At 43.4% G+C, this 16,253-nt stretch overlaps 2 protein-coding genes across 2 annotated transcripts; one reads left to right on the forward strand and one right to left on the reverse strand.

The window, feature by feature from the left end:
- Positions 1-255: 255 nt before the first annotated feature.
- On the reverse strand, positions 256-2,582 carry rps9 (ribosomal protein S9). The gene is made up of 5 exons (XM_030103792.1): positions 2,526-2,582; positions 1,630-1,742; positions 1,389-1,511; positions 1,033-1,219; positions 256-505 (listed from the first exon to the last, which is right to left on the reverse strand). Exons 2-5 carry the CDS (start codon positions 1,724-1,726, stop codon positions 328-330), a joined length of 585 nt encoding a protein of 194 aa, XP_029959652.1. The 5' UTR covers positions 1,727-1,742; positions 2,526-2,582; the 3' UTR covers positions 256-327.
- A 2,162-nt stretch (positions 2,583-4,744) lies between these two features.
- Positions 4,745-15,515, forward strand: rbfox1l (RNA binding fox-1 homolog 1, like). The gene is made up of 12 exons (XM_030103775.1): positions 4,745-5,104; positions 9,836-10,072; positions 12,886-13,065; positions 13,203-13,256; positions 13,443-13,535; positions 13,631-13,700; positions 13,823-13,882; positions 13,983-14,118; positions 14,203-14,242; positions 14,319-14,386; positions 15,158-15,239; positions 15,343-15,515. Exons 1-12 carry the CDS (start codon positions 5,018-5,020, stop codon positions 15,385-15,387), a joined length of 1,152 nt encoding a protein of 383 aa, XP_029959635.1. The 5' UTR covers positions 4,745-5,017; the 3' UTR covers positions 15,388-15,515.
- The last annotated feature ends 738 nt before the right edge of the window (positions 15,516-16,253 follow it).

Here is a 16,253-nt window from a genome sequence, read left to right on the forward strand (position 1 = left end):
GTTCCTCCGAGAGGACCATACCATCTCAGACTACACCGGACCATACGTACAAGCGGCTTTATTTCCCCATTTTCAAAACACTTCTACATATGGATTTAGCATAATTACCATTAACGTTCTTACAGTTGTAAATGGCTGAATTTGGCATAAAGATACATATTTTTTCTAATAAAATGGCAGATGTTGCACAGTTATAAACGGAACAAAATGTGTTTATGGATAGCAATGCCATGTTAAATCAGAGACAAACAGATGTTTTCTGGTTGGACCAAAAACATTTTATTGAGAATTTTGACAGAACAAGGAAGTCTCAGAAAGTCATCCTTCTTAATCTTCCTCTTCATCATCAGCTCCTCCAGCTCCACCCTGGCCCTTCTTGGCGTTCTTTCTCTTGACGCGGCCTGGGCGTCCGCCGCCGTATGGTGACCTCAGGGAGAAGTCGATGTGTTTCTGGCTGTCCAGGCGGACCACGAAGGAGGGGATATTCACCACCTGCTTGCGCACACTGTCAAAGGAATGAGAGGAGACTTCAGCAAGAGTTCATCTGTCTCATGATCCGATATTTAAAGTGCATATAAATGCACGCAAAAAAATATTCCTCAAACTCGAAATACAACTGCATTATCTTCAACATAAACAGCTAAGTCATCACGTGACTGCAGGCTTCATTGACGAGGAATTCTTGACACCACAGGAAATCTGAATAGATGCTTTAAATCATCAGCCTGCAAACCACAATGCATGAAGTGTAGTGAATACTACAATTGCCCGAGGTGCAATCCCACACCTTACCTGACGGCCACAACACTGCAGTGGCCCAGTTTGAGCCCTCGGCGGCAGGATTGGCTCTGGGCAATGTCTACTGACAAGGTATACGGTTTTGATACCGAATTGACCTTGGTGATACGTTTAAAAGATCTCAGCGCAGAGTGTTAAACGCAGATGGCCCTCTGATGGAAGAGGAAGCATTGATATGAGGTCCCCAGAACACTTGTGGACTCTTTATGACGCGTTTCAAGACTCTGTGCTTACCGGATGTGCCTCTGGCGGATAAGGACGCGGGCATGGTGGATGCTCTTGGCAAGACCAAGCTTGAAGACCTGTGTTTGCAGCCTTCTCTCCAAGAAGTCCTCAACCTTCAGGCCCAGGATGTAATCAAGCTTCATCTTACCCTCGTCCAGCACACCGATCCTCACCAGACGTCTGAGCAAAGCATTACCTGAAAATCGAAGACATATTTAACAGTCGAACTCAAGGTCGTGAAAAGTAAAATATTCTTCATGAGATTGGCCTCATTGACGAGGAATTCTTGACACCACTGTTAAGTCTGACTGTAAATGTTTAAATCATCGGCCATTACACCAGAACTTTATTTTCCTCCAACAGACCTTCAAACAGACGTTTGGGGTCCTTCTCGTCCAGAGTGAGCAGCTCTCTGGCAGCTTTACGGATCTTGGCCAGAGTGAACTTCACCCTCCACACCTCACGCTTGTTTCTCAGTCCATACTCGCCTGAAAATATGAATGCAAGTGTTAGGATGGCATCAGTTTATAGGATAACCTCGCATATAAAACTGCCACATATTTTTAAACAGCACATTGATTGAAGTTCAATTGCAACAAAGCGTACCAATGAGTTTCAACTCCTGGTCGAGACGGGACTTCTCGAAGGGACGTCGGGGGGTGACGTATGTCTTACGACAAACCCAGCTCCTGGCAACGGGCATGGTGGATTACAAGAGCCTGCAAATGCAAAATATGAGTTATCAACTTTAAGTTGAGACAACTTCAGAATGCTTCTACAGTCAACAAGCCATTTGGATTACTTTCCAAAGTGCATGTGAATGAAAACTGAAGGCTTTCACTGAGATTAGCAATGTTATTAAACTGCAATTTTAAGACTAACATGAGTAAGTGAACATCTGAAATCAACACGCCAATACTTTGCCCAAAACAACTCATGTCAGTGAGTTATTAGTATTGATAGCCTAATAATCAGCACACGGCCAAAATTACTGATTACAAGTTGTAATTCAAGTAAGAGTTCTAATTCTGATCTCAAGTTAATGCAGGTCTGAGAAGGACCCCTCTCAGAAAACAGACAATACAAATATTATGGTTAGAGAACTGAAGCAACATTCATTTCTAGTTCAATCAAGATTGATGGACATCTATGCTCTGATGCAGAAGAGTCCTTTTCTATAGGGTTGGTGGGAAGTCTGTCAGATGAAGTAGCTTAAATGCATTGAAACATCCTGCCAAATTAAGCTTTAACCTAAATGAGACAACTCGTGGAAACTAGAAACGTGTTAAAACAACCAGGCCGCAGCTGCACCGCACCACGTTGTGCGGGAGCGAGCTAACATTAGCATAGCGGCTTCACGGCTTCATAGGTTACTAAAACGAGGAGACTTAAAAGATACCTATGTAGGTTCAATTTATTGTCACAATAAGTCATTTAGAAGTAAAACCAACGAGCTGTGTGTACGCTTTTAGTCATTTATCGGAGAAGCTGAAGCCTCGTACCTGTCTCGCTCAGGCTCGCGCAGTAAAGAGGAAGTTACAGGAAGCTTCCGTAGATTTATATGGGAGGTGGATAGACTACATTTCCCATCGTGCCCTTCACCAGAGAAACGGAAATGGTACTCTTTGTTTGTCGCCCTCTGTTGGTCAAATGAAAACAACTGAAATCAACCGAAGTCCCTTCTTTTGGATCACGTTGAAAAACAGAAGACGCAGTAACTGAAACCTTGTGAGTGAAAACATTCATCATGACATAACAGACCTTCACATGTTTGGAACAATGGGGAAAAGAACACTGGTGTGGAAAAAGAGACTGAATGATCTGGTGTGCGCTCAGGGTTACCACATGCCTTCTGTTTATAGGTGGATTATGACACCAGGAGGAAAACCAGGACAGACATGCAAAGGTTAAACCACCATCCTCACCACACATTAAGGCCTCTTTACTGTCTTTGTCCTCGGCTTACATTTGATGCAATTGTTCTTTTTTTGTTTGAGGTAATTTCCCCATCTTTGTAGTTCATACAGCCATATTGCTTTAGTATGTCTGTGACTTCTGCTTCTTTCTAATCCATCTATATGGAGTTGCACCTTTGTGTGGATTTATTGTTACTCTGAGACTCCTGAAAATTTGGACCCTGTTGGTGTTTGAGTGTTGACAGTATAAAGGGCTGCATGGTGGTGCAGTGGTTTGTGATCTCCTCTCACAGTGATGATGATCATGGATTAAATTATAGCTGGACTTTTTTGTTTGGAGTTTGCACGTTCTACCCCTGTTTACATAAATTTTGTCCAGGTAATACAGTTTCCTCTCACACTCCAAAAACATGCATGTGAGATTTATTGTTGACCTTAATTTGCGATAATGTGTCGTGGAGTGTTTGTGGTTTTTGCCCTGTGATGGACTGGGGACCAGTTCAGGGTGTATCCTGCCCTCACCTATAGTTAGCTGGGATTGGCGCCATCGCCCCACGATCCTAAATGGGATAAAGCGCTACAACAGATGTATGTATGTGCTGCATTCATAAAAATTGCTTGTAAACATTGGTGCGATAAAAGGCCCATCACACTGCACTGCAGATGGAGCAATGATTGGAAGTGTAAATACTCAAGGTACTGTGATTAGTGTGTTTGGATACTTGTATACTTGCATTTTTATGACTGTTTTTAAACTGTCTCCCACCCAAATGTCCGCAATTCACATCTTATTAGATCCATATACAAGCCATAATTACAACATAGTAATATATTTTTTTTTTAAATAGGTAATTTTATTTCCATCAAACAACAATTTACACCATCTGATCTCCTTTGGTGCTGTTGAGAGGCATTTCTGACTAAAACACCCACAGTTTGATTTCACAATCAAATCTTTTGATTGGCATGCTTGAGCCAGTAAGTTTGTAAACTTGATGGAGAAAATACCAACTTCATCTCCACATTTGTCTATAGAGCAACTTTTATAATTCATAGTTCCTCTGAGAATAAAAACTTAAATCATTTTAACAGGTATTTAGAATTCAAATAACATGGTTAAAAAGTAACTTGTATCTTGAGTCGACTCTAAAAGAAACACTTTTACACTTATACTTTAATATCTTTACTACAGTTTCTCACAGTTGAGTAAAATTTAGTCTTACTTTTTGTCATTTTATATCTTTTTTAAGTCTCTGCGCTATTTTTAGTTTTCTTTTAGTCATTCTGTGATTACTTTTTTGCATCTTTTTGTTTGATTTGTGTCATTGTAATTGCTTCTTTTGTCATTGTGGTTGAATCTTCTCACTTTGTGGACAGTTTGCTTTTGTTCTGTGCTTTTCTGGTACCTTGACTGTGTTTGTTTTGTGAACGTTTTGTGTTGCTTCATGATTGTTCTGCATTCTAGAGTTTCCCCTCTACTTCTGTTGTTTTATTGATCTCTGTGAATACCATGCGTCTCACGTTGGGTTCCACTGAAACAGAGGCCCACAGGAAGGTTTGGCCCGTTCACAAATCTTCTATTGTTAAAAAAAAATGCCTCACAAGTACTGAGAAATTTTGTTTGACAAAGTGTGTCAGAGCGAGAGCGTTAAGGCGGTAAACTCAGGGAGAAGGACATGGGCGACTATTTATATAACTGAAAGGAGACCCTGAGCATGTGTTTCTGTCTGTCAGGCTGCATGATCAACCCATGGACTCACAGGAGCTTGCTTGCTTTCTCTTTCACTGCCCCATATTCTGTTTTTTACGGACAGGGAGTTGATTTCTTTGTGGAGTTTCTCTGTGTTTTCTTGTTTTGCTCACGTGCGAAGTGAAAAAGACTATATACATTTTCTTTCCCTTCTTTCTCCTGGATATTCAGTTTCTTCTTCCTGTTGGGATTTTCCTGATTTTTTTCCCCCCCTCACTGCCTGCTCCTCTGGGGGCTTATCAGCGCTTCCTTTCCCCCTTTGCTCTCCTTCTCCTCTTCCTCCCGTCTTCCTTTGTGCCCTGTCTCCCTGTGTGTGGTTTTTTGGGCTATGCTCTCCTCACCAACTGTGATTCTCCAGCCTTATGGACTCCCCGTCTACCCACAGACCACCACATGCTACCCCAGCATAGTCCAGGTAAACTCCTCTCCGTCTCTTCTGTAACGCCACGGCGTCACATAAACGTTTGTCAACATTCTCCACAAGCCAGCATCACTGAAGTCACCATTATGAAGCATTTGTGTCACGCTTGTTGGGATTGAGCAACAGTAAACAGGAACATGTGGAACCACACAAATAAAGAATTCATAAGAGCTGTAACAAATAATAAGAATTTAGATTCTTTACTCTTCGGGTTGCTGATAAAAAAGTTCTGAAACACCAACTTACACCAACCAACTTTGTTGCAAGGGCAGCTCTGACAAACTCTGTTCTTGCATTTATTCAAATTATCACACATTTTGAGCAATTATTTAATCCCAGAAGATGTCACTTTATTTTCCCAGTCAAACCTTTAAACTTGGGAAGAAGTTCTTGCCTCGTCAATGTCAAAAAATAATAAAACCACCACCACAACAGCAAGAAACTCAATTTGTTGAGAAAACATTTAATCCAGCAGAAAACAAAATACTCAAAATCTCGCAAACTTAATCACAGCTTTCATCTCAGTTTGATTTAATTCATTCAGTTTAATGAAGTACTTAATGTCTCAGCTGAAGCAGCCCAGTGGGAGCTATTCAGAGGGCACTGGTTGCAAAACATGGTATTTATTTAATGATAAGGACACGTTAGGGGTTATCTTTAGTCTGCTGCTCGGAGTGGTACCGGCAGCAAGTGTCCCTGACATGCCAGTAATGCCACAACGCATCTGGTATCTGTCTACCTTGTCTCTGTTCCTCACACCAGCTGTATTTTTAGCCCTCCTCTCCTTAGCAGATAATCACAGGAGGAGATTCTGTCACCTATCCTGTTTTCTGCCGGCGACCGAGCTCAAAGTGGGTGTGAAACGTTTAACTCTTTCAGCATGACAATGTGGTTTTCGTTGGATTTTTTTTTTTCTTTTATAAAATGAGTTTAGAGTTTAGAGTAGGGTTGTTTGAAGGTGACTCTGACTGAAACATGGATTTAAAGCCTAAAGGATGACATACTGACACACTTTGACATATTTAAAACCATTGTTGGTTTTTTATATTCAGAAAAGTTTGATTTGAATGAAGTGAAGCATCAAACTGCAGCATCCTTGACCTTGGTTGGTTTCGAATTCAGTAAATGTATCCTCACCCTACACCCGTCTTTACTGCTTCTCTTTATTTCTAATCTACTCGTGGCAGCCGCTAAAATCTTTTAATAGTAGAGGACAGGATAGAGGGATGGAAAAAGGAATATTTAGTTTCATTTAACACGCTACGTGTTGCTATCATCTGTGACTTGGCCGCCGCTGAAAGGCCACATCTGCAGTTAGTGCCGTCTTGTGTAAATCCCGTGGCAGCTGTCCCAGCAGGCACCTGGCTCCGAGCCCTCGACCTCTGACTGCCGGCTGACAGCTGAGGGGCGAGACGAGAGGAAAAGGGAACAAATGGCAATCAAAAAAAAAAAAAAAAAAAAAAACGCCGGCGAGGAGGTGGAGACGGGGTGTCCGTGCTCCTGCTGACACTGCGATACTGAACCCGGGACAGTGGCTGCTTGTGACAGTCTGCGGGAAAACAAAGACTGGGAGCAGGGCTGACAGTGATACCCAGCAGGCCGCGGTGGCTCCGCTCGTCTGCCGCTGCTTTAATCTGATCACGAGTGTCCAGACGGGGAGGTCGATTCCCAGATTAAAAAAAAAAAAAGACAGACACAATGCAGGCACAGGTTTGGAGACATGCTGTTGATAGTGAGGCTGAATGAGCTGCAGCCTGAGAGCCAGTCAGGCACTTCCTGCACAGCTGCTCGAACAACTGCTGCGCTGCTGTGGAATTTACTGAGATTTCATGGATGTTCTTGGCCTTCAGACGACGAACCTGCTGATATCAATCTGGAATATAATTTCCCCAGTTCAGAAAAAGGCAAACGTGAAGATAAATAAGACTTGACATCATTTTTTATTTCTGCAGAACGGAGACACCTTGAATTGAAGACAATATTTATTGATGACATGAAGATTTATTTCTATTTCTTGGCAGCAAAATTGTCAAAAATGATGATGAAACTATAGAATTAGTGACTGGTGATTTTAAAGACACCAAAAAGAAAAGAGTCAGTGAAAGATTTTTTTTTTTTTCATATGAACTGTTAACAATAATGACAAAAATCAGCATTTGTGTCATAAGAGGAAAAAGATTAACATTTCTTCCTAATCTCCGTGGTTATGTATCTGCATCTACCGATCTCTATTTTTTCACGCCCCTCAATGCAGCAGCTGATCAGAAGATATACGAGACATTGTGACATAACTGCAGAGAGCTTTTTAATTATAACAGAGGCCTGTAAATCCTGAGGCTGGCAGGCGCACCTATGGCATTTTGACTGCGGAGAACACGAGGATGTTTGGGATACAGAGACGAGGGAACTCCTCTAATCTCTCCACCGAGAGGAAATAGTACTGCTGGAATAGAAATGTTCAGAAATAAAGCATCCTCTTTTTTTAGGATTCCTGTGATGAGTCTGAATTTAGTGAGAGACTGTTGATTCACACAAATGTTGGGATTATCCCAGGACTGTTTACGTCTCTCCCAGTCCAGCTGTCAAACAGCAGAATCCCACCTTATCTGATCACATTACGCAGAAAGTGATGAGTTTCTCGAACTGCGGCTTAACTCACAGCAAACTCGGGCTTGGATTTAACGAGGTGAAGAAAACATCTCTGTAAAGTTGTGGGAGCACGTCGGCCTCACATGCACGATATTCTTAGAGCTGACCTTTAGCCCGATGTACCGATAGCAGGAGCATATTCATAAATACTTCATCTGGGGAGGAGAGGAAGCGTGTCTTGCGCTCTGCAGTGTGCATTTTAGGGTGGGGGTGAGGCCAGGTGATTGACAGTTACAGATGCCCACAGCTGGTGGCGTGGCCCCCCGGTCATCTGGCTGGGTCAATCATTTGATGCGATTGGTGGAGAAGTGGAGCTTATGGTGCGGTGGGCGGGTGGTCAGCTGGCATTAAAGCATGCAGCAGTTGTTGGACAATGCACAGGAGAGCGAGGAATGCAGTAAGGGGGTAAGACAATACTTTTGCTTCTTAACCGGTAGATGAATTGTGAAGACGTTCTTGCGTCTCTGCTTCAGCGCTATTTTCTGAAATTCACCAGACCAGAGAGATGTCTGCAGCACATTATTCCTGTGATTTTCTTTCTTTTTTTTTTTTTTTTTTTTTGTAATTCTGCTCAGTACCTAATGTTGACTCCTCTGATGTTGAATGCTTTTGATTTATCTCTGAAAATCAGGGCTGATAACACTGATGCTCCGCCATCCTAAATGTCAGCCTTCATTAACTCTCATCAAGCTGCAAGAAACTGCAAAGCTTCAGTCTATTAAAGGCTTTAAGGTCAAATCATTTTCTAACAGGTATTTTTTCTGAAAGTTTAAAGAAAACCAACTGAAACGCTTTTACTTTTTCTTATATTGTGAGTCAAAAAGTAGAGAAATTAATATTGAAAAAGATCAAAGTCTCTGAAGGTGGAACTATTATTATCAAAGTCCCAATTTTTTTTTCAGACCACTGAAAAGTGTTTTAATGGTTGTTACTGAGGATTTTTTTTTAATCACTGACTAATCTTTTTTTTTCTTTGCTGAATGACCCAACGGTATAAAATGATGCATCATGGGATACAAAGCTGTTCAGAGCCTTAAATTTTTAATATACAGTTACTTAAAATTTCAGAAAGGTAATAAAAAATGAGAAGCCTCCATCTGTGTGTGTGTGTGTGTGTGTGTGTGTGTGTGTGTGTGTGTGTGTGTGTGTGTGTGTGTGTGTGTGTGTGTGTGTGTGTGTGTGTGTGTGTGTGTGTGTGTGTGTGTGACATTTTACAGGATTTAAATTGCTGAGGAAACAATGACTGAACGATAATCAAACAAACCAAGTAATACAGAATGGCACCATGGTGTTTAAAAGTAACGACGTAAAATAGAATTAGGAAAAGTTGTGACGAGTAATAAGTCAATAAAATAACTAGGAGATCTTTTAATTTAAGTAGCTGGATCAAACCTTCGAACATGGCAATATGAAGAAAGCAAATATTGAAATAATGGCCTTTCTTTCAAGTTACAGCGACCAAAGACTTATTGTAATATTTTTGCTAAAAGAAACAAAGATGTTGCTCAATTAGAAGCTACAACAAGAGCTGTTATGTAATCTTTAATAAAGGTACTGATAGTATTTCATCTGCATACATTTTTCATCAAATCAATTAAAATATCAATATATTTCTAGACAAAACAACAAAAATCCCACCGCCTGCCCCAAAGCAGCAGTATACATTTATAAAGAGTTTTTAGAAAACAGTTTAATTAGCATAGATGGAGGTTATTCAGGGAGCGTCACTTCTCCTGATTCTAATTCTCAGCAGTAAAGTTGTTGGATGGACTGCTTACTAAAACATTTCTGTGAGGTTTCAGGAGTAAGATAACAGAGGCTTCAATGTCATCAATCATTTTTTTAAACACAAAACAGTGGAAGGATGAGTTGCATCTTCGTTTTTGCCGTATTATTTTTGGAAAATTCCATTCTGGAAGGTTTAATGCTGATAAAATGACAGGATTGCAATCAACACGTGGTTCCTTGTTTACATCGGTCACATCTGATGCTTCTGGAAACAATGGCTCATCTCTCTCTCTCTCTCTCTTTCTCTCTCTCTCTCTCTCTCTCTCTCTCTCTCTCTCTCTCCGTCAGGGGGCCCCCACCCAGGAGGCGGGCCCAGGTAGCGGGGACCCGGCCCTGCCCCAGGTCTACGCTCCGCCCCCCTCTTACCCCCCGCCCGGTCAGGTTCCCCCCGCCTCCGCGAGCCGCCTGCCGGCGCTGGACTTCACCTCTGCCCACCCCAGCTCAGAGTACCCCGAGCACCCCCAGCTCCGGGTCTACCAGGGCCCCCAGCACGACGGGGCCGACACCCTGACCGTCAGCAACACGGTGAGAGCCCCGCCGTGACGTCTTTTAAAGGAAACCGTATCGCCACGGGAGCTTAAAGTCCAAATAAAACCTGATCCCCAGCAGCTCCTCTGCCTCAGGTAGACCTCTCAGACGTCCCACCAGGGCAGCGCCAGATAGAGTTTCCTCCTATATTTAGAGCCCCACCTCCGCTCCTCGGTCCTTGTTTGGAAGTGCCACTCACACTCCGCACTGCTGGGAACAGCTGAGAGGGGATTTGTTGTTGAAAATAAATCCACGCTCTTCCTTCTCCCCTGAGTCGTATTTAGACGGTTGTAAACCAGCAGGTCGCCTTTCAAGATTTCAGTCGGGGAAATTCTGTTCATATCGGCAGTTTACAACCGGGAGGTTGTTTACATGTTTGGGTATTTGTGTAATGATATTGTGGTTCTTCCTACAAGCCAGGAAACCGTCTGATTTCTGGTGCAGGGATGTCCAGTGTCTTTCTCCAGGCCGTAATGGTTTATCAAGTGAAGAGCAGGTTCTAACAATGAATTAAAATAATTGTGTCTGTAAAATGTGTCTTTTAATAGAAATATCTGAAATTGCTGTAAGAATATTTCAACCTGTCTCCAGTAAAAATAAACGAAATGCAGAAACCTGATATCTTTGGTTTCAATTGAGCATTTATGGATTTCTTGCTAAAATTGCTTTAAACAGTCAGAACACTTAAATCAGCGGTTTCTGATCTTTTTGGATTGAGGAGACACAGTTTTTCCTCTCTGTATCTTACATTATTTAAAACATTTCATTGATGCCAAACATACCCACTTGAAATCCAGGAAGCAACACGTTCTATTTTTCTTTGAATTGTACAAATCATTTTGACAAACTCAAAGAAGGAAAAAACTTTCATCCTCCTCGATGATGAGAGAATTTCACATCAGTACACAGCAGTGAAGAGAATCTGTAGAGTTCTGTCGAGCTTCACAGACAGGTTGAAATACTCTGCGGTTGAACTTCTCTGAACAGCTTTATAGACAGAAATCGCTCCTCCTGCAGCTCAGAGCTGAACTCTGGCTGTGATCCAGGCTCCTCCAGACATGAAAAGGTCCGCTCGGATAAAGAGCGAGCTGTTTTCAGTCTGATCTGCGAGGCGGGCCGGCTCTGCGTCCCGCCTCTGCAGCACATTTCTCTTCCTCCACTCATCAACGGTGTTTTGTGGCCCCGTCTATATATTCTATTACTAGAGCCCCTGACAAACTCGGGTCCGCGCCGACGTCGCCGAGGAGGGAGGGGGTCAAAGGGGGGGAGGCCGGCCAGATGACCCCCCTTTCCCCCTCTGAAATATCGCTCAGGTCCAGAACCCCATTCTGCATCGTGACATGACACCACCCCCCCACCCCCCCTCCACTCTAGCCTGTGTGTGTGTGGTGTGCGGGTGGATGCGATGGTCTGCCGTCCGCGGTAGCTGGCCTAGTGTCTTATGTGTCATTAAACCGCTTCCCAGGGTGAATGTGTGTCTGTACCTTTTTTTTTTTTTTTTTTTTCTGTTTACCCCCCAACTTATTAATGACGTCCCTTGACAAATGAACTTTAACCTTTGGCAGAAACGCAGCACCGTGACGCCAGACTGACCCTTGGGTTTTGATCTCTGTCCTCCCTCATCACCCTCCTCCCTTTAAAGCTTTTTGCGCACCTTCTCTGTCTTGTTTCCTCTGGTTTAATGTTCTCTTCACTGCTGCACTCAGGCCTTCTTCACTGTTCATCTGCCTCTTGGTACTAGACTGCTAATATCTGGGACTGCTACTCTTTTTTCTTTTTTTTTTTCCCATTAGAGTAGAACATTTCCCGGTGATTTTTCTGTGCTTTTTATTCATTTACTTTCTTACTCTATGCTTTCTGCTCCTCTTTCTCACGCTGCTGAAGCTCACATTTTTATTTGTCTGAATTTTTTTTTGCAGATCTTGTCATTTCTTGTTTGGACATATTAATTTTTTTCATTAAAATACCTTTTAACCCTTCTCTTGTGATATTTGACAACGCTGCGACAGTACACGCACATACATGCGCACACACTAGCATCGTGGTGCATTGTGGGATAGTGAATGTTTTGGTTTTGGCACCTTAGTCCTTGAACTGTTGTGCATGAGGCAGTTTATACATATATTTTCTTCTAAAAATTGGTTTTATTCGATCACAGCTGATATCATCTGTCACTGAAGCTACTGTAGGAAAAATTTGCACCTAAATTTAATCAGATTTTGTGTTTTTTTTTTTTTTTGGGGGGGGGGGGGTTAAAACCAATTTCCACTCTTTACCACAGCTGGAGTGAGCACATGTAGTGGTAATATGTGTAGTTTCTGGTTAGTGTGGGGCAGTACAGTCTTCATGCTCTCCTACAGGCATGTGTCCAAAGGCGCCTCACTAAAACGGAGCCCCTCCCACGCCTCCTTACGTTTGCCTGACAGGGATCACTGGGTGCTGAATGCTGGTTGAACTTGGTTTGGTTCACTTGATCTCATGAAAATGATCTGTGCTTAATGCCATGTGATGCTTCCGCGACTGAATCTTTAAACAGAAAATTCTCTCTGCGAGACGAATTTGATGATTTGACTTTGTTTTGTTTTTTTTTCCTTTTCTTTCTTTGCTTTTCTACTGATGCCCTCTCCTCGTTTTTCCTCACATCTGTCTCATCTCATTCACACCTTTTCCCACTTTTTGTTTTCCATCTTTCTGTTCTTGTCCGTTCTTCACTCCGTGTCTGTTACTCCTCCTGCCACGTGCTCGCCTCCTCCTCCTCCTCCTCTTCCTCCTCCTCCTTCTCCGTTTTTTTCATACTTTCCCACTGTCAGGAGGACGCCTTGGCCCCGGTGACCTCTGACCCCCAGTCCCTCAGCGTGTCTGTGTCATCGGGGGGCGGAGCAGGAAGTGGGAGTGAGGAGGAAGGGTCAAGCAAGACCCAACCGAAACGCCTCCACGTCTCCAACATCCCTTTTCGCTTCAGAGATCCAGACCTCCGCCAGATGTTTGGGGTAAGACACTGACCTCATATAAACACACACACACAGACACACACACACACACACACACACACACACACACACGCACACTGCTCATTTTGTTGGACTGAACTGAATTGACTTTTAATAAAAATTTATATTGCTTGCAGCAATTTGGGAAAATCCTGGATGTTGAAATCATCTTTAATGAGCGGGGGTCAAAGGTGAGTGACCTGCAGATCCAGATGCTTAAATGAATGAAGTTTAATCAGCTGCACCGTTTATATACGAGGAGGAGGCCTTCCGGTGATTTCTGGATGATAATATGACCCGTCTTCCCTCATTCACTGATCACTGGAATATTATCAAAGCTGAAATTGATGTTGAAACGATCGATCCTCCGCTGGCAGGGTTTTGGATTCGTCACTTTCGAGAGCGCTGCCGAAGCCGACCGAGCCAGAGAAAAGCTGAACGGGACGATCGTGGAAGGGAGAAAGATTGAGGTGGGCTCACATATTCAGATATTTTGAGATTTTCTCATCCACTTTCTTCTTGTTTCTCCATTTTTTTTAAAATTTCTTGTGACTTGTCTCTGCAGGTTAATAATGCAACTGCGAGAGTCGTTACCAAGAAGCCCCAGGCGCCTCTTGTGAATGGTGAAATTTCGAGTAAGAAAAACCTCATGAATATTTGCTCGAGTCATCTTGGATTCTGATTGATCTCTTTGCTTCTGGTTTAAAAAAAGGGAGCAATATGAGAAAAGACATGCATTTTTTTTATGTCTTTGTAGCTTCTGGGTGGAAGATCAACCCTGTGATGGGGGCCATGTATGCACCTGAACTGTACACAGGTAATCAGACACCAGTATATTGATAAGTGATGGATAAACATTGCAGCTTTCATTCTTAATACTATACGCTTTTCTTTTTTTAACCACTTTTCCTTTTCAGTTGCCAGTTTTCCCTACCCGGTAGCCACTCCCACCTTGGCGTACCGGGGCTCAGCGCTGCGGGGTCGAGGTCGAGCCGTCTACAACACCATCCGCTCGGCTGCCGCCACACCCGCGGCCGTGCCCGCCTACCCCGGGTAAGACCTTCCTCCACCCCCTCTGAGCCATTTAACCCAAAATAAACACATCGATCATGGCTTATTTCTTTCCTTTTCTCCCAGGGTTGTCTATCAGGATGGACTGTACGGAGCAGAAGTTTATGTGAGTACATGAGGAGAAGCTGTGAAGCGGTTTTTATTTGTCGTATTGATGTGTGTTACTCCCCCCCCCGGTGCAGAGTGGATACCCTGCAGCCTACAGAGTGGCTCAGTCAGCGTCTGCTGCCACGGCAGCCTACAGTGACGGGTAGGTACGCAACACACACAGCGGCTCTAAATTCCTGCTTCTTCAAAGAAATATCTTAATATCCACAATAAATTGGGACGGGAAGGTTGTTTAGTGTGTGTGTTGAGAACTGTGAAATAAAATCTCACGTTTTCAGAGGCCTTGAATTCACAACTCACTTTGTTTGGCCGACAGAAACAAAGGCTTATGATGCTTTTCCAAGGAAAAATACTGTAAATTTACTTTAACACATACGACCAGACACACTGGTACATCCTGAGACACAAAAGAAGTAATGAATTTATCAAAGGAGATTAAAAAAAAGAGTAAAACTTGATAAATCATTGTTAGCATTTTATCATACATTTTTAATATTGGCATAAAAGCGGGTGGTGGCCGGAAGTTTAGAGAGGTTCAAGCTTTGACCTGAAGTTTACTGGTTTGAAACCCACTGTGTCCCTCAGAACGACCTTTAACCTCCAGCTGCTCCCTGATTCATGAAACTTACCTTTGCTTTATGCTGTAGTCGACTGTCTTTAGATTTTGATGCATATTTGAAGGAAAAGAGTTTTTTTTTAAATGAGCCTATGAGAGTCTGAAACAGTTTGGATCCATCAGGTTTCAACATTTTTGCCTTGAGAAATGGACGACCTGCCAAATCTCTGTTGTTATTGATAAAAAAAAAAAAAAAAAGCCTCACTAAGACCAAGATGACCCAAAGTAAAGAGAGGATACAGAGAGGAGGATTGTGATTCTCTCGTTCCTCTGTTGTTGCTGTTGTTCTGTTGCCAGGTACGGACGGGTTTACGCCACGGCCGCCGATCCCTACCACCACTCAGTCGGACCCACGACGACGTACGGAGTGGGCACGATGGTGAGCTGAGCCGAAACACACGGCTTCTGTTTGAGAGCCCCCGGCCCCCCCTTCCCCTCCCTCCCCCCGGTCACACCTGCCGCCCTGCTTCTTCTGTCAACAGGCCAGTTTATACCGGGGAGGATACAACCGCTTCACCCCGTACTGAGTCCGCCTGCAGGGGGAAGACGTCTCCCTCCTGAACTCTGATCCGGCGTCGCTGCAGGACCGGTCATGAGACCTCGGACACGTAGGGGAGGAGGGAAGAAAGAAAGAAAGAAAGAAAGAAAAAAAAAATGGTGCAATCTCCTTTTTCTCCATCCGGATCTCTGGTAGAGAGACTAAACAGACTGGAGTTGTAAATCGTTTCTCCGTCCGTCCCGCTGGACGACTCTTAGCACATGGAAGTGGATGTTGTGTAATTTATAGACAGTTGTTTGAAACCCTTTCACCGAGTATTGACTGCTGGATTTAAAGAGTACTGATGTCGCTGAAAAACGAGAGAGCTGGCGAGAAATACTGTGAGATAGATTTATTTTGTGTGTAAAATCTGGAGGGTTTTTTTTTTTTTCCTTCTTCTTTTCTCATGTTTCAGGGGTCAAAGTGTACAAAAAAAGTTTGTACGATGTTAAAGGACTTATTTTTGATGGCAGTTATTTACTGTACCTGTGTGTATGAGTGTGTGCGTGTGAGAGAGAGAGAGAGTGTGTGTGAGGTTAAACATTAACACTATCCAGTCCCTCATGAGGCTGAGACTCTGGTATCACTGTTACAACCGCAGAGCTGTCTGCTGTCGCTGGACTTTGTCTTGTTTTTAGCTCTCTAACAATCTACCTCTCGTACATGTTGAGCTTTCCGTCCGATCGCAGTGTTTATGACTTCCGCTCGTCCCCGTCTCACACACTAGCAAAGCCCGGCGCCGCCCGTGGGGCCTGGTAGCTCTTCACACCTGCGCCCACCCGGGGACGTTTGACGTAACGAAGCTGCTGTTTTCTATTTGTCACTGGAGGACGACGCCCCTGCTCAGAGGCACTT

Source organism: Salarias fasciatus, chromosome 11, assembly GCF_902148845.1.
Source record: "Salarias fasciatus chromosome 11, fSalaFa1.1, whole genome shotgun sequence".
In the NCBI taxonomy this organism is placed as follows: domain Eukaryota; kingdom Metazoa; phylum Chordata; class Actinopteri; order Blenniiformes; family Blenniidae; genus Salarias; species Salarias fasciatus.

What these genes read in the sequence shown, in the direction of transcription:
- rps9 (XM_030103792.1), bottom strand. Translation starts at nt 1,726, where the DNA reads ATGCCCGTTGCCAGGAGCTGGGTTTGTCGTAAGACATACGTCACCCCC. An exon ending in CCAGGAGTTGAAACTCATTG is followed by an intron (nt 1,512 to 1,629) that starts GTACGCTTTGTT and finishes TCATATTTTCAG; the next exon opens with GCGAGTATGGACTGAGAAAC. An exon ending in CCCCAAACGTCTGTTTGAAG is followed by an intron (nt 1,220 to 1,388) that starts GTCTGTTGGAGG and finishes TTCGATTTTCAG; the next exon opens with GTAATGCTTTGCTCAGACGT.
- rbfox1l (XM_030103775.1), top strand. Translation starts at nt 5,018, where the DNA reads ATGCTCTCCTCACCAACTGTGATTCTCCAGCCTTATGGACTCCCCGTC. An exon ending in TGGAAGGGAGAAAGATTGAG is followed by an intron (nt 13,536 to 13,630) that starts GTGGGCTCACAT and finishes TTGTCTCTGCAG; the next exon opens with GTTAATAATGCAACTGCGAG. An exon ending in GCCGTGCCCGCCTACCCCGG is followed by an intron (nt 14,119 to 14,202) that starts GTAAGACCTTCC and finishes CTTTTCTCCCAG; the next exon opens with GGTTGTCTATCAGGATGGAC.